This window comes from Rhamphochromis sp. 'chilingali' (assembly GCF_963969265.1).
Source record: "Rhamphochromis sp. 'chilingali' genome assembly, chromosome: 17".
Taxonomy (NCBI): Eukaryota; Metazoa; Chordata; class Actinopteri; order Cichliformes; family Cichlidae; genus Rhamphochromis; species Rhamphochromis sp. 'chilingali'.
In genome coordinates, this window is record NC_137944.1 from 15056907 (window position 1) to 15078861 (window position 21955).

At 38.1% G+C, this 21955-nt stretch overlaps 2 protein-coding genes and 1 long non-coding RNA gene across 6 annotated transcripts; 1 reads left to right on the forward strand and 2 right to left on the reverse strand.

Moving 5' to 3' along the window:
* Nucleotides 1-959: 959 nt before the first annotated feature.
* Nucleotides 960-4878, reverse strand: snx10a (sorting nexin 10a). 3 transcript variants are annotated; one of them, XM_080863785.1, is made up of 7 exons: nucleotides 4861-4878; nucleotides 3300-3347; nucleotides 3045-3131; nucleotides 2853-2953; nucleotides 2660-2758; nucleotides 1594-1785; nucleotides 960-1506 (listed from the first exon to the last, which is right to left on the reverse strand). In XM_080863785.1, exons 2-7 carry the CDS (start codon nucleotides 3330-3332, stop codon nucleotides 1374-1376), a joined length of 645 nt encoding a protein of 214 aa, XP_080719911.1. In that variant the 5' UTR covers nucleotides 3333-3347; nucleotides 4861-4878; the 3' UTR covers nucleotides 960-1373. The 3 variants fall into 3 exon arrangements, with proteins under 3 accessions (XP_080719911.1, XP_080719912.1, XP_080719910.1); XM_080863786.1 differs by lacking the exon at nucleotides 4861-4878 and adding an exon at nucleotides 4609-4852; XM_080863784.1 differs by lacking the exon at nucleotides 4861-4878 and adding an exon at nucleotides 4544-4852.
* Nucleotides 4879-5329: 451 nt separating this feature from the next.
* Nucleotides 5330-7903, forward strand: LOC308384164. Its single transcript, XR_013969280.1, has 3 exons — nucleotides 5330-5416; nucleotides 6329-6421; nucleotides 6552-7903. It is a non-coding gene; the product is annotated as an uncharacterized lncRNA (long non-coding RNA).
* A 2371-nt stretch (nucleotides 7904-10274) lies between these two features.
* LOC308385065 (chromobox protein homolog 3-like) lies at nucleotides 10275-21520 on the reverse strand. 2 transcript variants are annotated; one of them, XM_080863794.1, is made up of 9 exons: nucleotides 20631-21520; nucleotides 18846-18926; nucleotides 18310-18417; nucleotides 17639-18116; nucleotides 17103-17519; nucleotides 12971-13124; nucleotides 12588-12744; nucleotides 12110-12204; nucleotides 10275-11429 (listed from the first exon to the last, which is right to left on the reverse strand). In XM_080863794.1, exons 1-9 carry the CDS (start codon nucleotides 21144-21146, stop codon nucleotides 11303-11305), a joined length of 2133 nt encoding a protein of 710 aa, XP_080719920.1. In that variant the 5' UTR covers nucleotides 21147-21520; the 3' UTR covers nucleotides 10275-11302. The 2 variants fall into 2 exon arrangements, with proteins under 2 accessions (XP_080719920.1, XP_080719919.1); XM_080863793.1 differs by lacking the exons at nucleotides 17103-17519; nucleotides 17639-18116; nucleotides 18310-18417; nucleotides 18846-18926; nucleotides 20631-21520 and adding an exon at nucleotides 13861-14016.
* Nucleotides 21521-21955: the final 435 nt, after the last annotated feature.

Here is a 21955-nt window from a genome sequence, read left to right on the forward strand (position 1 = left end):
GGACAGACATAGGACAGGCTAGGCTTAACATTGGGCAGACTGTGCGTGGGTCCAGTGGCTGGCTGGTGGAGAAGGTGGAGGAGGGCAGCTGCTGTCTCCTTTAATGAGCCTTTCCTTCTTTCATCAGCTTTCAATTTACAGAGCTGTCCAACACTCCTGCATAACCAACCACACCTCCACCTGCTCACATTCCTGTAGCACGTATGAAGCTGTCGTTTTCCTTTCAAGTGATTCCCAAGAGCAATCTAATAGTTAAATTAATTTGCTACCTACCTTTAATTAGACAACCTCACCTGGGAACACTGTGACACAAGGTTGAAACGTGACAAACGCTGAGCCTCTCCATGCCCAGCACTGATAATACTTTAGATTTAACATGTATATTCATTTGCAATCATCTGTCTATAGTTTTGGTAAATGGTGGAAACATTATGAAAACGATTTAGGGAGTTCTTAGCAAGTGTACACAGAGTTTGCTAAGGTTTAATAACCCATTTTCCTGTCCTGGGAGGCACAGCTGTGTAACAGTGTATAGCAAGTAAACATTAAAATTTAGCCAGTGCAACTAGATGTTTGACATTTTTTCAGATAAGGACAAGAGACAAAAAATAATAATAATAATAATAATAATAATAATTCAAGGCTGTGCAACCTGAGCTATACGAGTAAAGAAATGCTACAGTTTGTACCCAAAATAACAGCATTTCATGCCATGTACACAATTAACTCAGACGCTCCTTCAGATGTTCCTTCATCTCACACCACTATTTACTCAAGCTCTGGGTGGTGTGATGTCTACACTCCCTCTACTGGACTGTTCAAACAGTACAGTCTATTGTATTGAACTCTGGGACAAGTGACAGGTCACAAAATATATATAAAGTATACAGGAACATGAACTTCAGGTTTTCTACTAATTAAAAGAGACAAAGTACAGTATGGAAGATGCAAGCTTTTCTTTAAGAAAGGGCCATTTATTTATGCATTGACAACTCATAAAATGTATTCTCAAATATTTTCCTTAAAAAAAAAAGTCTACAATGCAAAACAACTCTTGCCAACCTTAGTACATTTTAGTGCAGTGATTTTAAAAAGTACACATTGGAAATATTTAAGACTGTCAGTTTTTACACATTGTTTTTTAAAAACATGAAATTTTTTTAAGTACATGATACTTAAATGGTACCAATTGCAGAGGACACAAGGCAAGTTAAAATATTTTCAAAAGGGTCACACTGATGTTAACGGAAGTTTAAAAAAAAAAAAAAAAGCCAACAATAGCAAGAGTTCAATGAAGTATTGAACACATTAATGCAAAGATGACCTACACATCCACAAGAAAAAGAAGAAGAGTACAGTGTCACTTCTTTACATCAGTACTCAGTAAGTGGGCTGGTAGTCTCAGAAAAAGAACAAAAGGGTTCTGGATCTCCGTCAGACTGAAAGAAGATGGGGCTACCTCGCCCAGAAGTGTCAACACTTAGTCCCAAACCCGATGATGAAGTGCTATTTGAAAGAAAGACTGAAGGGTCAGTTCAGTTTTAAGTCACGTGTTAACAAGTAAGCACTAAGACATTTTCTATAATAACTTACCTTTCACAGTCAGAGTCACATGAAACCTTTTCTTCTGATCTGATACAACCAGTTCTTGAACACTGAATGGCTTCAGCTACCGTGTACCTGGTCTTACCAACGGCACACCTTGCAATCTTTGTAATGCTAAGGTCTGACTGGAGGAACAGATGGAGCCGACTATCAGATAACAACAAGGGTGTATGAAGAACACTAGAGGAGAAAAAAAACATTAAATAGATGAGACCATTTCAATCAAATCCAAATAAAATTTGACAGTATTAAGGAGAACAAATCAGATTTCAATGGGAGAAAAGAATAAAATAATGCTTATATCTATACTGATATGTACTGGGTAACGCATTAGGAACAAGAGGATGCTACATTGAGGGAAATTAAAATTTTGAATCTACAGAAGGCTGAATTAAAAAGATACCCCTGAAAATCAAAGTAAAAAAATAGAAATGATGCAGCAGGATAGTCCATTTTGCTAGAGTTACATTGCAGCAACTTAAAAAAAAAAAAAAAAAAAAAAAAAAAAAAGTACTCTGTAGGTTGCATGGCCCTCCACGTTCTTTCTCCAGATCTGAGGTGCAATCTGCCAGTGTTAGAGGGACTGAAAATGACGGCCCAGAGGTTTTTCCCTTCAGGTGAGCATGGAGGCCACTCAATAGCAACAATTCATTCATCCTCCAGTATTGCCTACATACTCTCGTACACATGAGGCTAGTCATTTTTGTGCACCAGGTGGAACCCAGGACCCACAGCACCAGCCTAGGGTCTGAGAATGGATTCAAAATTGGGGGGGACAAAATGCATTCTTGTTTTGGGGGAGAGGGGGGGGGGGGTCATCTCATGTTGCCTTTAGTGCATTGGTTATAAATTTTATTAATAACAAAGCAAATGAAACCAATTACCAACCCCTCAGCTATTTCACTCACCCAATTAATATCCCTCAAGTTTATATGACTTGCTGTAAAAGGGATGTGCTAATTTTTACCCCCAAACAGTCTTTGGGAGTATGAAAGGCTCCTCCAGGAGACATTAACTGAACTTCAGAAACTGCTTCAGCAGAAGAGCAACTCACATTTCTAAAAACTTCTGCAGACCCTTGATCCTCTGGATGACTTGTTCTGTGTTCTTCAGACTGAAGAAAGGGTTCCAGGGTGGCAATTTAGGCAAGTCTCTGGACATGGATATAAATATACATTTGTAACTTGCTGGATTATCAGTTTACAACATTGATTAATCACCATCATAACAAGAAAACCTCAACATACATTATGAAAGCATTCTGTTCCAGGCAGTGACGCAACCAAACAAACTCACTGTAGCGCCGTCTCACAGAGGAGGTCTTTTTTCGAAAACACAAGCTATTAGTCTGCAAGAGACAACAGTTCATTAAACGCTTATTACAAAAAACACAACAAAATAAAGCTAACAGAACAGTTTCTTTTTTAATTGGCACATACATGTAAACAAATCTCGTAGTCAACATGTGTGTGCCAGCGGCCATCTTTATGAAGCCTTGGATCCCGAACGCAAACTCTAATAAACTCCTGCAAAAATCAAGACCAGAGTTCCATTATTTCAAAATGAAAATGTGAACGTGGGCAAAATGAAAACAGGATTGTCCCACTGTTTGGGTTTATCTATTTGCTATTATAGATAAACAAAACAAGATACAGGAAAAATAAAAAATAAAAAATAAAATCAAAGCCACTTACAGTGTTTGAAAAATTATCCAGAATAGTGTCCATTAGTGATACAAAAACCTGGAAGGGAAATAAACACATTAGTACCATCTCTTTTAGCCTATTTGCTTATCAGGTGGTCTGATTTCAGCAAAATTATAGCAGCCTTTATGGGTTCTCAGAATTAAACAGCATTTTTAAAATCACAGCATTTCTTTTGTCCCAATTCCATTTTATAAAACAAAAGGCTAGCAATTGAGCCTTGAAGGATTTAGGAGTGCAAAGATTTCGAACAGATTTGGGATCAAGTGGGATGAGGGGCAAAGATGGAGGATTGAGCTTATGTGTGGGAAATCTTGGTTCTGAACACATTAAACATGGGCACATAGCAAAACACACTTGGGACAAAAACAGCCCACTAGAAAGAGAAATACAGTCTAGTGCTTTCAAAGCCAACTCTACAAGGTTAGCTTTACAGTGATATTAGTCATATGCGTTATCCAGTCATCTGTTCATGAACAAACAAACCAAACATGCCATTTGCAGGCCTAAAGTCTAACCAGAGATAATAAGCAAGTTTAAACACGTTTTCAAATAGGGTGATCAGGCCACCTTCAAGAGACTGAACTACACACCTTGCTCTACAGATCACATGAAATCATAAGCCACCACAGACTAATCTATTTGGATAAACTCTGTACTGAGGTGACTGTAGGCTCTTCCTTCAAGACTGTCATTGCTCTTCAACAACAGTCCTGTAGCTGCAATAATTCAGCAGGTCCTACACGTAGACGTGAGGTTAACAGGATGCTGCAGGGAATTGCATAATGGAGTGCACTTTGATCTGAAGTTACACGCACTCAGTGCTCTAAAACACTTAAGAGCATGAAGTATTATAATTTTCTAACCACTATCCAGGACAACACAACAGGGCTTAAACAATGATTTAACGCTCATAATCAGTGCTTATTATACATCTTCTGAATACCCCAAAATCATTTGTAATGTTTAACCTCCTGAGAACAGAGGAAGAAAGACTCTTCCCATTTAACTTTTTGTGCTTTCCTTCCTCTTTGGGGCTAAAACAGGTAATCAAAACGGAGTTCAATGGAAACCCCAGGATGCCCTCTTTTTATTGCATCGGGACTTAGGGTAGCTACTGAGAGGGAAAGACGAAACGCAAAACAAAACAAACCCACGAACCCACAAACATATTAACAAAAAAAAAAAAAAAAGAGCGAGAAGGACGCCCGATTTTGCATCTACTTTGACCTTACCTCTCCCTTCTTCACCTCGAGTGAAATTATACGATAATGTGAACAACCAGGACCAGCTCACTAACCTGGCTTGAAGCTTAGCCCTTCCTGAACTGAACTAATACCAACCCTGCTGCTACTAATTTCCCACTGCTAAGCACGACCTCCTTTCCCGACTGGATCAGGCCACGTAGTTAGAAAGTATACCATAACAAGCAACATTTAAAAAGTAATCGTAAAATGCATTGTTCTTAAATCATTCGTCTAAATCAGGCGGAAAGAAAATGATCAAGAATCTCAGATGAGAGTAACATGTTAAGCGTCGCTTTTCTGCGCACCTGTTTCTTTCTGCTATTATCCGGAATCAGTTTAAATGGTGTCACCTGGTGGGAGGAGGCCAAGCGATGGCAATGCAGCGACAACCCCAAATAAAGTCATAATAACTTTATATAGTTACTGGTCTCTACAGGACCTCAGAAAAAAAAAATAGCCTGTGAACAACCCGATTTTGAAACATTCACTTTATTCATTTATTGATTGATGGATTGTACACTCTAAGAAATGACACACTGATGTTGGTAGCATTATGTAAATGCTTCATGTTAAAACTAATGCCACCAATTGATTTTTAACTTTAAACACAAGTATGTTGTTTTGAATTTAATTAACAACATAATATTTCAATACAACAAAATGCAGTAAATTAAATCCAACGTAAAAAGTTCATTTAAAATGAAGAGCACTTTAATTTAAAGAGGATTGTCCTAATAGGCTCTCCGTACTTCTGAGTTTGCACATGTGCAGTGTGGAAGTTTGATCATCCGCCATTTTCAACTGAGACTTGCATATGCTTAGCATCCTGGATAGAATCCATCGCCATCTGAGGATTATTTGGTAAGTACAACAATTTAAGGATGACAAATTTGATTAATGTATACTAACTGATACACATCTGACACTTTCGGGAATACTTTTGCATTTTTTTTTAAACAAATGATGCCTGGCAAATTTTTTAACACTCTAGCTTGTATATCTCTCTCACATGTTAGAAGTATGAAAACATTTAACAAATATTGTTGAACCTGCTTCGGTGTAATTTTCCAAAATCTTTTGCAATTCTTGTTAAGATGAGACTTGCCTACTAAGACCGACAGTTTTAAAATTACTCCCAACATCTACCGCACCTGCTCCCTGACATCAGTAATGACCACTGGGAGCGCCAGCGATCCTGTAGTTTGAAGAATGAAATGAATGTGTAGTGTATTTTAGAAATGTGCATCAATTAAGTTGCTACATTGTTTGAAAGAATTCGACTCCATGTTGATTTCTGGTTTAGTGTCAGAAATCTTCACTGAAGAAGCTTCACTTTTCTTTCCAAGCTCCTTAGACTACGATGACCTGGATGACTGTGAACCTTCACAGACTTATTGTTATCCACAAAATGTCATGATAGGATTTTAAGTCCATATTGCCCAGTTCTAATCTTCTATTTAATTTTAATATTTTTAGGGGCACAATTATTAAATATATTGTTGAACAATCTAGAATTGATTAAAGCAAAAATGAAAGCTTTCACGTAATGTCAAAATTGAAAAGCTTCAATTTTTGGGTTCATATATTTGTTAATCTGACACAGAGGAGTCAGTGCCTTACCAATCATGAACCTCACTGCACATCACTGATGTGAGTTATGAAACATTGCTTAATCATCTGCTATGTGTTAATATTTTTGACTTTGTTTTGTAAAGAGGTTGAAAGGAACCAAAATAGGAAACTTCTCTCATATTGAGTTCTTATCTCCACCAGAATCCCAGCGTTGATGTTCGACGGGAATGCATTCTGAAAGCTGTCTGTGTCTACTTAAATGAAAAGCCAGATGACCTGTTCAAGGAATTCTTGGTAAGTTAAAAAAGGAAAACGATCAGTTATTTTCCTTTTTTAAATTTGGGATTGGAAATGGAAGGTGGACTTACTTGTCCATATGTATATGTACGCAATTAACTTATCTTTTTTTAATTTTTATTTAAAGGATGTGGATCTTGGTGCAAGCAGAGAAACGGAGCAGCTGACTTTGGGAGTCTATGTTGTCAGACATGAGAGCAAACTCTGCAGATACACCTGAGGACATTGGTGTCATCATAGAAGGATGCACTGTGCTGCAAGCTCTTAGTGATGTGGCAAAGGGTTGTGCCCTCCTGCTTGGACTAATCTATAGTCTAAATCTGAGCTACCCAAAGCACCTGAAATACACATTTGAATTTCTTCAGAAGGTGCTGATGGAGTTGGATGGGAACAACCTATCCATGAAGGTGCAGGTTCTGAAAAACAAACTGCTTGAGTGAAACAGCCTGCAGTGAACTATAGAGGACACTGAACTTTAAGGTTCTCGAACCCTTCTCCTTGCACTTCATAAACTGTTCAGTTTGAATTGCCACAAGAACTTCTGCAAGGCCTTTCACTTTTCTGCGTTCTTTGTTCTTGAACCTTTACCAACATCCAACTACACTGAAAAAGACTGCTCCTAACTTTGGACTTCAGTTTAAGTTTTGAAGCAAAGGTTATTTTTCTAAATATGGACAAAAATGACACAAAAGTAATTTCTACCTGCTGTTTGCAGGGCTGTATTGTGGGCTTTTCATTGTAGCCCAATCAAGTTTAAATTAAGTCATGTTAATGTTAAAAATGTTGGAATCACAAGTTTCCAGTTTTAATCATTTCAGTTTAACATGACATTCTGTATCTTGTCTTCCTGCACCTAAAATGCACTTGAATATATGTAAAGATTGTTTGGGGAAAAAGATCTAGAAGCATTTGAATTGCTCAAAGTGTGCTTCAACAAGTTTTACACAAAGTGTTATTAAAGTTAGGTTAACTGAATAAACTTGTGTTCGATTTATTTAATTTACAAACTTAAATAGAGTAAGTTGCAATTCTGTTAAAGTGATTTAATCCTATAGTTTCAGTAGAGCGTGTTTTGGGTGAGTAGATTTATCAGATTTACTTAAAATTTGTTGTTCAAATTAAATATATCATACATTTTATATTTCACTAACCCAGTTGTGTGGAACCGGTTGACATAACTGGGTAGAGTAAATACAACATGTTATTTCTCAAAGTAAGTACAGCTTGTTTTGGTTGAGTAGGTTTTATTTAGTCTTCTCAATTTAAATCAACAAGGTTAGTTATATCAACATTATGATATTCAGCTAATACAACATGATTCTTTTGATTTGCATTTAATTATCCAAATCTTATCAGATGTACTTAAAATTTCTTGTTCAAATTAAATGTATCATACATTTTATATTTCACTAACCCAGTTGTGTGGAACCGGTTGACATAACTGGGTGGAGTAAATACAACATTTTATTTCTTAGAGTGTAGGTGCCTAACTAATAAAAAGAAACAGATTCATTGTTAAATTGATCTCTTTCTTCTTGAACCCTTCCATTTATGTTTCTTCTAATGCAAGTGCTTATGGGGATTTACCTTTAGAAACATTCAGACAATTTAAAAGTACCACTTCATGGTCTGAGATTTTATGTCTGCTTCTTCTGCTTCTTTTTTGTTCCTACAACCAGCTCTGAACCACAATAACACTGTATGGTGGCTGGGTGGAGAAACTTTAACCAAAACCAAACAAACAAATCAAAATTTAATAACTGTCCATTGTTCTGACTTTAATTGTTAACATAGTTGTCCACGACTGCTTCACTGCAGTTCTAGATGAAATTTAGATATGCATGCTAGTTTTGAAAGGTGAAGCTGAGACAAAGGCTACGTTCACACTGCAGGCGAAAGCGCATCAAATCCGATTTTTTTGACCCTATGCGACCCATATCCGATCATGCTATGACAGTGTGAACGGCGCAAATCCGATATTTTCAAATCCGATCTGGGTCACTTTCGTATGTGGTACTGAATCCGATACATATCCGATGTTTTAGAAAGCGACTGCTGTTTGAACGGTCAAGTCGCATTAAATCCGCCTTTTACGTCACCGACACAAGACTGAAGCCAATTATCAGCGCCAGAGAAGCACCCGAGAAGACATCGCGAACGCTTCCTGGCCATCCAGTGTAGATGTTAGTGAAACTGTTGGGAAGACAATGTGAACATTTTATTTGTACTGTATAATCTGCAGATTCTGACAGAAATCTGCAGCTATCATTTGAAGCACCGCTCCTCTCTTAAACAGCAATAAGGATCATTATTAGGTTATTTACATTATTATGTAAATAACAAAATAACTTAAAGCAAAAATTGGGAAATGAAGTCCGAAGTCTGCATATTAAGGGCCATCAGTCAAACAATACTGTTGCTCTGGGTCTAAACAGAGCTCGTTGTGTGTGACAGCTTCTTTTGCGCATGCGGGCCGCTTTGAGCGTTCACACTAGAGCGCGTTTGCTGTCGCATTTTATTTGTAGTGTGAACGAGCAGACAAAAAAATCGGATTTGATCAAAAAATCGGAATTGAGCATTAAGACCTGCAGTGTGAAAAGACAGACAGGCAACTGCAGCATGATACGGTACAAAAACAACATCCCAAAACCTTATCTGAGATATCACATCATGGGTGTTATGCTTCGTTTCAACTAATAAATCAAAAGTTTCAAAATTAAATCAAAATCTCAAATCAAGGCATCAGAGCGTCAGAGATGACACTGACACCTAGTCTACGTGAACTCCAGCCCACAGCAAGCATTGTTGTATACAATGACAGTTTTAAAATTGAAGACCAAGAGATCTTACCAAAGCCAGTTGGCGTCTATCCCTCTGACCAGTCCAAGAGTGGATCAAGAAACTAGTGAGACGTCACCTTAGGTTGGATGGTAATTTGCATATAGAGATCTCTTTATCTTGTGTCAACAGAAACTTTCATTTGCTTTTACAGACTGTTACAAAACAGCACCATTTTCTATCCGATTTCTACATTTTATGGCCAATTAAGCAAAATTCAGAGTTGACAAAAGCTGACACGTGAAATATACAGACCAAGATTTATTTTAAGCATATGTTTTATATTACTTGAAATTGCTGCACTGACATTTAATTTCCATTAATATAGCTGTATGTCTATATTGAAATGATTCAAGCACTTAACAGATAAGACATGACTGTGTTGCTGTGATTAGATATTTGACTTAATCAAACTACACACCTTGCTCTACAGATCACATGAAATCATAGCTACCACAGACTAATCTATTTGGATAGATATTTGACTTAAAAAAAAAAAAAAAAAAAAAAACACTTACGAGGAAATGACAATAACAGGCCATTTTCCATCCCTGTATCCTTTCTGCAGGCTACTCACTACTCTTTAGCATTTACAGAACAAACTTTTCAGAGAAATTAGCTGTTTGTTATCAAATTTGTTATCAAATTTGCAGCAGTTGTTTTTTCCTGCTAGGACTAAAGGTTGGATATCTATCATGACCTTGTCCAAATCACTCAAATAAGAAACTTGAGTGATTTCCCACAGAAATCAGTAATGCACAAAGGTTCACTGTCTTATCTCCCATGCCATTATGCAGTCTTGCATTTAGAGTGAAACCACGGGAAAACCAAAGCACTGCAGCATGAAGACAAAACTGTAAAAAACTTCACCCAAGAAACATCTATTAGGTACATAAGGAAATCCTAATTGTTAACTTCGTTTCATATGCAACTCGCTCTGAATTACTTCCAGTAAAGTCTTACATGTATTTGTAGTTGGGGGAAAAAAAACCTAAAAGACAGAAAAAAAAAATCTGGCATAAAACCTTTATTAGAACGACAAACAATATTTAAAGACAGTATACAAAAAGTATTTATGGAACAAAACATCACTACAGTAGAAAACATGAGCAAGAATGTGGCAGAGTGAGAAAAGTGTTTTGGAATTTAAAACATTTAAACAAAGACGAAGGTGGAAGTGGCCCTAATCAACAGTCCTTTTTCAGCTGTGCACTCGCTCCCATGAATCTGGCTGCATCTGAATGTGTTGACTTCAAGTCTAAATGAGCACCTAAACTAAACCAAGTATTATTAACGACATGCATGCACTGGATTACAACTGTACTTGTATCTTGTGAATCTCTGAGTTGCAAAGCTCACTAGTTAATGCCCTAAATTTCAAATCTATGCATCACATTTAGTCTTAACTTTAGCTATTGACTTTAAATACAGTATCATTCCTCCATGAAGCATTTTTACTATTCACACTCCAGAAGGAAGTGCACAGCTCTGAACGACACACAGTCAGATCCTGTGCTGTTATTGAAAAAGGGTGAGAAAACCAATCAAAACTGTAGTTGCACCTCACCCACAAACAAGCCTTCTGAATGTATGGCTAAATTGTGCGTACTACAGAGCTCTCCTTCACCATCTTGGATACATTTAAATGAAGCCATTAGGAACACAAGCGCAATCCATGTTGGAATAACAGATTGCTGAGCAGACTGCTGAAGCCAACATTGTTGTACATCTCGTGTCTGAAAAGGGGCTAAAGAGATCAGTCATTCACAATAATACAAGAAGGCTTCTTTCTTTACTTCTTAATCAAAACACTATCACCTGTTCTCACAATCGGCTAAGCTTATATTTACAACAGAACTCACCGACTGCCACGCAAGTGTTGAAACTTCTTCCAAAATAAAAAAGAAACAAAACAAAAAAAAAGAAAAAAAAAAAAAAGACTAATTTAGCTAGACCTAGAAGGCAAGTCAGGAGAAATCCAGTACTGAGGAAAAGGTTGACAATGTTGATGTAGACTACTGCATGGGTTGCAGAGAAGAACTACTGGGCTTCATCCTCTGGACAGGAATGCCAGGTCAGTCTCTCCTCATAAAAGGATATGACCACCTGAGGACAGCGGGTGTTGGCCTCACGGGCTGGGACCAAATCTGCCTCATCCGAGTCTTTCCTAAAAGAAGGCAGATTGAGAGAGGAACATTATAGAAAGCCAGCATAAATTAATGTACTTTAAATCAACTAAGTTTATAAGTTGAGGAAAGGTTTACAGCAGGAACACAGCCTGGACAGTGACAGTTTCATAACTGTGGCTCTGTACACCATGTAGCAAGATCTAAGCAGTGAAAGGCAACTGAAGTGTAGAAACTGAGCTTTAAGTTCAAGGGTTTAAGAATAAATATTTAGTGAAACAAAGAAAGTTTCCAATTTTTAAGAGCTCAAATGCAAACAACTTAAAAATAAATCAAAAAACAAAACAGAACAAAAAAAAAACAAAAACAAAAAAAACAACAACATCCAATTATCCAAGTAATTCCACTCAGTTACACTTCCTTCAGTTTAAACTTTCTTTGATTGCTATTACAATATTTCAGGATAATTATTTGTACTGTGAAGGATCCAGAAATCATAGCACTCAATACTTTTGAATTCACTGGCCGTCCATTGTAGCATGAAACACCAGTGACTACCATGCACATCCATCCTATGACTTACACTGCCTAGATTAACAAAACATTACTGCGCAAAGGTCTTGAACTAACAGTCATTTCATTATATTTTGCTTCCAAGGAGACAAAGATATGAGATTTTTTTTTTTTCTTCAATGACCAGAAATATTGCATAAAAATGTACCATTTCATCAAGAACATCAACTCCCCGCTACTGTCTGTTGCGCCAATGATTCGCTCGGGTTCGAGGTTCCTAGCAAAACCACGTGGTTTCTCAGCCTGTAGGTGGTTACAACAGAGAATGTAGGCATATAAGATGGGAAGGAAACAAAACAACACATTTTGATTCATTTAAAATCCTTGCACTTTCTAGCATAAGTTCAGAAGCAGCTGCATTTCAAGAGAATGGTCTGAGTGACTTATTCAAAATTAGGTTTGTCACAATTATACAAGTATAATACTAAGTTAAATGTCTACACACCACCCTAGCTAAGCACAAATATGATTTATTTATAATACATTCATTTATTATAATGCTCGTCTTTGTTTAAGTTATGCAACCCTTTCTCTGAATGGCCCTCATGTTAAGCTTGACGGTTCTAAATTTAAATTGTCTCTAGGACATGCTAATTGCAGAAACTTGTGAAAGCAAAGGAACTCACCACATCCTTCTTCTTAGGTTCAGTCTCTGGCTCTTCCGTGGAGGCCTTCCTCTTAACAGGTGCAGGTTTCTCCTTAACATTCTTCTGAGCCTCCAAAAATGCTGAAATCAGCTCAGGGCAATCCAGGTTCTCCTCTGGTTCCCAAGTATTATCAGCACTAAACAAGCAGAAAGAGAGTCAACGATTGCATTGCATCAATTCACACTGATTTCCATTTAGGAAAAAAAAAAAAAAAGCCAAATACTAGCATCAGCTAGCTTGCTTGAATGAAGGCACCGTCTTCATGCAACCACAATGACTTCAAACAAAAGTATAGCACAACCCCATACCAGGGAAGCACTTCCAGCTCAGCAGGAGGGGGGCAGGAGTCCCAGCCAACTCACTCTGTAAATCCTTTCCACTTGAGGTAGAATTCTACTTTCCCATTCACAACACGCTGGTCCAGCACTTTTTCCACAACGAATTCTTCAGGTTCCTCCTGTGTATCCTGTGCATCCTTCTTACTCTTGGTATTCTGCTTCTTTCCCATTTTGTGATCTAAAAACACAAACAAAAAAAGGAATTTGATAATAACAAATCCTTCACATTCATGTGCTCCTGATATCCACATTTAGGATTGGCCATAGGCCCTAAAGCCGCCACAGACACCTGGATCGTAAACGAATTTAACTGTGAAGACTGTTATTTGCCCATTGGGGTATTAAAATTAGGCAACCTTGACAAAGGGATGGCCACCAAAGGGAAGTAAAAACGTAGCATTAGCTAGCTTAGCGATAAACTCTTAAAGTATTCAAAGATAGCCAAATTCTTATAACGTTAGCTCGCATGCTAACTTTAGCTGGCCTTTAACCGTTAGGGAAAACCTACTTCACTTTTATTGTGTCAACTGCAATGCGGAGGGACTTAAAATAGGTGCGCTGGCACACAAAAAAAACGTGCGGGTAACGTTAACGTAACTTGCGCTAACAATAACGTACTCAAGTTTAATGCGACACTCGACGTTTTAGAAACGGATACATAATCTTAAGATCTATGATACAACTACAGCATTACAAGGAACAGACACTGTTACTTTTCGCTTGCCTGTTTAAGTTAAAGTACTGCAACTGTAGTTAACAGAGCGTTTCTCTCTCATTCGAGACAGCGTCAGATGGTAAAACAACTGGCTAGCATATACTGCTATTTTGTTACAGTGAACCAATTAACTCTGACACCTCTGTTAATGATAACCTTTTTTTTTTTTTTTTAAACAAGTCGGTATCTGCATACATACCCTAAAACAAGAGAATCGCTCCAACGGCACTTCTTTTCCACGCGGTCAGTTGATTCTTTATGTCTACAAAAGTGTGGCTCAACAGCACGGGCGCCAAAAGCTACTCACGCGCATTCTTGTGCGCATACTTGTGCACCATCTACGGAAGCCCGGTTAGAAAACGCTTTTCGCTCTCCAAAACCTGTGGATGATGAAGCCTAGAACTCTACATCAGGGATATCGAAGTCATTTTGAATCGTGGGCCACATGCAGAAAATTTTGTTTACACGTGGGCCGGACCAGTGTAAAGAGGTTTAATTACACCTTTAATGTCTGCAGAATCTTAATATAAGAAAAAGAAGTGCAATTTCAACAGCATATGCTGGTTATTTTTGCATGATAAAGAAATTAAGCTGTATTAAATAGAACTCAGTCAGCACGACTCTTTTGGCTTAGATTGTTTGTTTGTTTGTTTGTTAATTTATTTAAAACAAACAAACAATCCTACAATCTAAGATTGTAGGAAATGCATGTGTAGTTATGGTTGCTCATTGCCCAGACTGTTCTGTAACTATATAATAGAAAGGTTTTGTTTATTGATAGACTATATCCTTATTTATTTATTTACTGTGAACGCACTGCAGAAATCAGAAACGTTTCTGTCATTTAAGTTTTTTTTATCTAATATTACCTATGACTTACTCAAATTGGTGTGAATAGTGATGGGAGTAGGATTTTTATCATTAAGAAAAGCTGTAAAACACGGAAAATACAGTTTAAAAAAAAATCCAAAATGTGTACCATCCATCACATTTTAAAAAGCTGTCCAGTGGCTCAGATTGCATCTGTTGCCAGGCCAATTTTTCCCCCAGGCCTTATGTTTGTAATCCCTAATCTATAATAGATCAATAGATATCTATAATATCCATTGATATTTTAAGACTGCATTTTTTGAATAATATGTTCCTATATGCTGATTTTAAAATCAAGGCCATTCAAAAGTATTTCAAAAGATTTCTTTTTATTTTAAAAAGTCTGCAGGAGCAACTCAAGTTCTGTAAGCAAACGCACACTTTCAAAAATCACAATGGAATCAAACACATTTAACTTCAGAAACAAAGCAAATATTTACGAAAACAAAATTCATACAAACAGCAAACAAAAGGTTCAAGCCAAACAAGAAAATACAAACAAAGAAAAAAAGAAAACCGAAAGCTGCATAAACTACCTCATGGACTTTTCTCAATTTCACTCACTCAGCTGACTTATTGTGCAGCATAACCAGGAACAGGGCGGCGACCTCTATTAATACTTCAACTGCCAAAAAATCTTATACATATAAAAAGGAGGCATCCAAACATCATTCAAACTTCTTAAATATCAATCAGTAATTTATTATTTAGGTTTTTTTTTAGCAGTTTGTTTAATTGGGGTGACTTTGATAATGAAGGATTTGTATTAAACAAGTGCACTTTAGAGAATTTCAAATTTTAGCCAGAAAAAAACAAAACAAAACTGGGGCCTGAGAATCAAATTTATCCAAAAAGAAAAAAACTCACAAGTACTTGTAAAGAAGTCAAAATTTCAGTTCATTCAAATTGTGCTTCAGATTGATCACTATTCAAATACTTTATGCATCTTTCTTCAGTTTACTCACTCAGGTGACTACTTGTGTGTACACATAAATAAGATGCAGACTTTTAATATCACTTGATTCTACTCAGATAATAAATATTCTTTAAAACAAACAAACAAACAAACAAACAAACAAACAAACAAACAAACACATACATTCAAACAGCATTCAGACCTTTTAAATAAAGTTGGTGATTCTATTTTTCCTGTTTCAGAAACTGAATCTTTTATGTGTGATTACGGTCACATTTATAATGAAATTGTTGTTATCGAGTGCACTTCAAAAGACAAAAAAAAAGAAAGAAAAAAAGCAAAGCGGGGTGAGGGCTTTTTTTTTTATGTAGCCAAAATTAACAAAAACTAAGCTGTGAGGTAGAATAATCTTGCCAAAAACTCTAAAACACTTCAAATGAAAGGGGTTAAACTATAGTTGAATTCTTATGCAAGAACTTTTTTGTTATGGATATATGCACTTATGTATGATGTACATACGTATTTACCAAAACACATTAAATGCAAATTAAGGCCAAGTCCTTTGAGTCATTGGTATACTGCACGTCATCAAGACATGTAAGCAAAAGACATCTATTTGATTTTTTTTATTTCAGTTTATTTTTTTTACTCAAACAGTGCATGCCCTCAAATACTGGGAACAAATCAGTAAACTTTGGACTTGTAATAACCCAATATTCTTATCACGCTGACCAAAGTTTACCATTTTGGGAGAGGGGGGAAAACGTCCTTAACAGTTCTATAAGCATTTCATGGACCTAAGAAAGTTTAATAAATACAACCCTTTAACCTCGTTCTTATACCGAGTAGGAAAACACTAAAGGCAAGATTACAGGTAAATACTCCTCTTAGATCTCTATCCTGTCTGGAAATATCACAATCCTGGCCAAGCTGACTTTTAAACATGCGTGATTGCCTACAATTTTCTGTAAAAATGAGAAAGACTATGACTTTAATGTTAACAGGCACAAAGAGACTGCTGGCATTACCAACAGCTTAGCTGTTCCCTTAAACTACCCCATCGGCCACATCCACCTTTAACAAGAAGAGAATGTCCAGTGTGTGATCTACATTTTTACGATCAAATAACATATTTACATTTTTTTTTTCTTTTACTTATTTTTTGAGTGTCTTTTCTTTTTGCATTTAGGTTCTCAACAGTGGTGAATCAACACACACTTTAGCAAAACAGGAGTCCCTAAAACCAGAGTCAGGCAATTAGGTTCCGCAATATCCCAAAACCAAAAAGATCAAGTCTCAGCAGGAAATGCTGCATTATTGCTTTTTTTCCTTCTTTCTCTTGTCTGTTTTGTTGCCAGATGTGGAGACAGCAGGTCGTCTTACAGGCTGAACTACAACCCTACCGTTAGCCCCGCACTGCAGGGTGAATCTGTCTGGGTTCAGGGGTGTTCCTGATTCATCCCTCAGCCGGGACAGGATGTCTCTGGTCAGCTGCCTTATCTGATGGCCCACAGCACCCATTGTTTTTGCTGTAAGGTGCTTCTCCCTCAGCAGTTTGTCTCTCTGAACTTGCAACCTTTCCACCTCCTCCTGGAGCCCAGTGATGGCATCTAATTTGCGCTTGCGGCAGTTTTGGGCTGCCAGCTTATTCTTACCACGCCTGCGGATGTCCCTCAGGAGGGTCACCTGTTCAGGGGAAAAGCCATGACCATCAAGAACTTCCAGGAACTCTTCAACAGGCATGTTAACTATCTGCAGAACAGAGAATGGCAGGCACATAGCACGGGCGCGCAGCTCATCACGACTCAGCTCCCCTTCTTCCAGCCGGAATCCATCATCATCGCTGAGAGGCTCCTCCTTGATGTTTTTGCGAGGCAGCGTTACTGACGGCTGGTTAAAGAAATTGGCAGATGAGTAGCTGTGATCATGCCACACACTCTCAACAGGTGGCCATGCTGTGGTGTAGTCAACAATGCCTTTAGAGGGGATTGAGTCTGCCTCACTGCTGTAGCCTGTAGCTCCACACTCATCCTCGCAGTATGAACTGGATGAGGATGACATCTCAGATGAGCCTGGACAAAGTGAGGAGTTAATGACTGTGTCAGCATATTTAACTGAAAATTTCGTAGCTTCATAAAACAGAAATTAAGACATGTAACTCTTCCAAGTATAGAAAGCAATCTGAACCAACCTGGAGAGACTGGACCTCCAGAGCTGCTCTCCAAAGAGAGACCAGAGTCTGACTCCAAGTCCTCAAGGACCCGTGGGTCTATGCTGTCCAAACAGTCCATCAGGCTGCTGTCAATTGAGTCCAGACCTTCCAAACCAAGCTGATTGATCTGGTCAAACACTGCCTCATCTAGGCAGCCACCCAGTGCACTATTTGATGACACATTTCCTGTTATGTTACATACTGAGGCAAAGGGGAGTGCAGCAAGACCTAGAGCCATCCCAGGTGAAGCATCTGAGTTTAAAGAGCCTATGGATTCCATTCGAAAGAAAGCCCTTTGTTGTTGGGTCGTGGTCCTGGGCTCAGTTCTATCAGATGCCAACCCAAACACTCCAGGACTGGTTAGCATAGCATCATGCAGACTGACATTCCGGCTGATGGCGCTGGTGATGTCAGTGTCGAGATCTGACAGACGCTCAGTCACAAGGGGGTCCAAGTCCTATATTTTAGAGAGACCTATTAGTCGAACTTTATTCTCCAAAACTTTGAAAATCCTCTAAAACAACAGTTAGATCAATGTGGTAAACTAAACCTCTAATCTGCAATACACGTGTCTGTATGCATGTCCCTAAACTAATGTAATTTTATATAAGGCTTAATTTAATGAACATGAAGATGAACATGAAACTTACATCAAGGTCTGCAACAGAAAGTAAATTGTTCCACTGCTGGTCAATATCAAGAGTAGCAGAGGGATGGCGTGTTGGACTGGACAGTGCAGTGATGCCTTCCAGCAGGCTCTGAAAGAGACAACACACAGAAAATCTGATGTAAATTTAAAAAAGTAAGTGATATGTTTTGTTGTCAGTATACAATCATAGCAAAGTAACTGATGAAAAAAAATGAACAAGAAAAATGAATTTATATTTAGCTTCTGCATAGCTTTTTACTATAAGGAACTGCCTGTGAGACTGTAATTACTATGCTTCAACCTTTCTAATCATATTCTGTGGTGTTACTAAAACAGCACTGTCATCAAAATGATGCAATTTCAGTAAATATGTAATGTGAGTCCCTGATTTTTCTAGTTAAATCAATATAACCAGCCTAAAATTGATGCCAACGTTATACATGCATCATTGCAGATGGACAAACACTACTGTGTATTCTCACAAAAAATCCAGCACTGTTACGATCATTAAAATACATGAAAGAGTGCCAACAGTACCTCTTGTTCCAGTGTGGAACTGTGAGCCAGCTGAGAGACTGGAGCAGGTTCCTCCTCTTCTTTAACTTTAACATCTTCCTCCTGGCAGGGAAAAGAGAGGAGGGAATTCAGTTTAGAAGTGAAGAGGAAAGAAAAGGAAAAACAATTTGTTAATTCTTAGTAAAGAACTCCAAACATCGTTACATTTCTAGCGGTAGTTCATTGATCTCAATTGAGTCTTTACAGTATGACTCTTCTGTCATGAGATGATTCTGTTATAAACAAGATTAGATTATTTATTTATGATTACAAAGCAATCATTGTAAAAGTTAAGCCAATTACCCTCTGATACACCTACAGAAATAAAGGTCACCAGCTTCCAAGATTAGAAAGTTCACGATATATCCAATTAAAGATATAATAGAATTCTCATTTGTTCTAAAAATATATATTATATGGCCTTTGTTTCTGAGAATATACAATATGCAGGAGCTGTATATAGTTATCCTGTTGAAGGTGTATCAATAACTGATTCACTTCCTAGACCAGTTCAAACAGGAAAAGTGGAGACCAACAAGCCCAGACAGAACTTGGGCAGAACTAGACTGGTCTTGAGTACTTCTTGTCATTATTTGGCTTTAGTCTTAGTGTGAAAGAAAACTTTTTGCTTTCACACTAAGACTAAAGCCAAATAATGACAAAAAGTTATTGATACACCTTCAACGGGATAACTATATACAGCTCCTGCATATTGTATATTCTCAGACACTAAGGCCATTTGCAAAACAAACAACAAGGCTTGTAATTTTTTTTATTTATTTTTTTTTGGGGGGGGGGGGGGGGGGGGGTATATGGCGACCCATCTCTTGTCATCAACAACAAATGAGTCAACATCACATTATACACATGAAAAGCAACCCTAGGAAGAGCAGTGCTTAACTATGGAAAACTGCTTTTGTGTAAGCAAACAGGGTGGGGATCCGAGTCTCACTTCTCCACCCCTCAAAGGGCGCAGCTGGTGGTTGGGTCAGGAGAAAAGAGATATAGTTACACAACTGACAACATAAACTGCCTTTGGGATACAATATCCACCAATCAGCTCTTTCTGCCATGCTCTAGAAAGACTACACTACTAGGAGGACTGAATATAAAGGTTGTAATTACAGTGTTATAATATATTTGTTGTCATAAAGTACAGACATTAGTTACACCTGTCTTTGCATGGTGTTTTCTGCTGAAGTAATTCTATAGTTACTATTCCCAGATTGCTTAATGTGACAAGTACCATAGTGAAAGAGTGACAAGTGCAGCAGGCAGCTGTATGCCGCATATACAGTATATGATGTTTGGTAGACATGTTATTAAGCTTTATGTTTAAGTTACTTACTACACTGATTAGGTGACTTATCCAAGTTAACACATTGTCATTACGGATGTAAGTGACATAATCTGACTAAAGACACATTACTGGATTGTGATTTGTGACAAGGGCCTGACAGAGCCTGACAAAACGAAAATAAATTTGCATTCCAGAATATTTTTTTGACTTGCTTCCTGGTTCACCAGTAAATACTCCAGTAAAATAACGTAGTTGTTGGATAACACCCATCTTTCCAGTTCAACGGTTAGTTATGCTAGTTAGCTAGTAATAGCTTAAGCTAGCTATTACGGAAGTTTTACTCGTTTGTCACCTCAGTTAATCAAGTACTTTAGAGGGATAGACCACCTTCACTGTTGCAGGTTACATTATAGCTTCATTAGAAACAAAGTTTTTACAACTTTATGGCATATTACTCACAAACTTGCCTCTTTAAGAAACCCGCAGGCTCCAGCGCCACAAGGCCCTTGTCCGAGTTCAATGTTTGTCTGGTACACTGCTGGGCCACTGACTGGCAGGTGTTCACTGACATCCCTGGATTCTTCGCCAGGACTTTCTAGCCCTGAGCTAGATTCGGTGTTGTTACTGGTTGAAGGCCCACAGTCAGCCTTGTCAGTTGCAGGCACTTCGTGCACCAGCCATGCGTTCAACTGCGTGTGGAACCGCGGGGAACCGAGGGTCCTCACCTCGTCCAGCAGCCGACGACTTGCAAAAAAATAGTCCAACTCGGGACATTTTGGGTGTACACCATATCCATCAAAAGTGTCTCTCAAAATATGAAACGGTGTCTGGATGTAGGCTGAGCTAGGACCCAAGTTAATCTCTGTCAAAGGCGTATAATAGCCGCTCAAGTAGCTGTCGATATCCACACGAACTCCAATCAAACTGAGCAAGATGGTTAACTGAATCAGGCTTTCTGAAAAGTATTTTTTGGCGATCTGCATTTTCTAAATACTTTCAGAACTGTGGATAATTGTGAAATCCCAACCCAACAGTTCCTCTTTCCCGAAGGGACAAAGGGAAAGCTTAACAAAAGAGCACGCCTTCCCCTGTCAGACAAAGAGGACCGCCTGTACCGGCGAACTAGCAAGATAGCTATGCTAGCTTTAGCAGTTAGCTTTCTCTACCGGTTAACGCAAACCTGTTAGCGCAAACATAACAAACAGTTTGTTCTTCAGCGCCTTGCAGCGGATGAGTTATTCATAAGCAATACCTACTTATCACAACACTCTTGACGACGATAATTAAACAGAAAATAAAACATGGGAGGCTCACTGCAATCACCGTGCTGGTACAGGGGGAACTTTGTTTCGGAATTTGCATAATTCGTGCTGATTGGACCAAAACGCTCACCACAACAAATTCTGATTGGTTAACACACCTGTCGCGTCAGCTTTTGATCAATAAGAGAACGGGGTAGTTGCTTCTATAAAGGCAGCCTCCACCCTGATATTAACTACAAATATTGTTTACACGAAAGTTGAATCACCGCATAAACAAGAGGTACTCCTCTATGTAGGTTCATATTCTAATATATAATGCTTTATTGGTGTAAAGGGGATTTCTCAGAAGCATGGCTGGGCTGCATTTCCTTTATGTTTGTGCTACTGACCTGCATTTGTTCCTTTTTTCAGCCTACTGGTTAACAACTGAATTACACTTTCAGTTGTTACAAAGGTCTGGGCCCTCGTGACTCAACTCACTAAGAAAGAGGAATGCCAAAGGCGAAATCCTTAAAACATAGTACATTGTA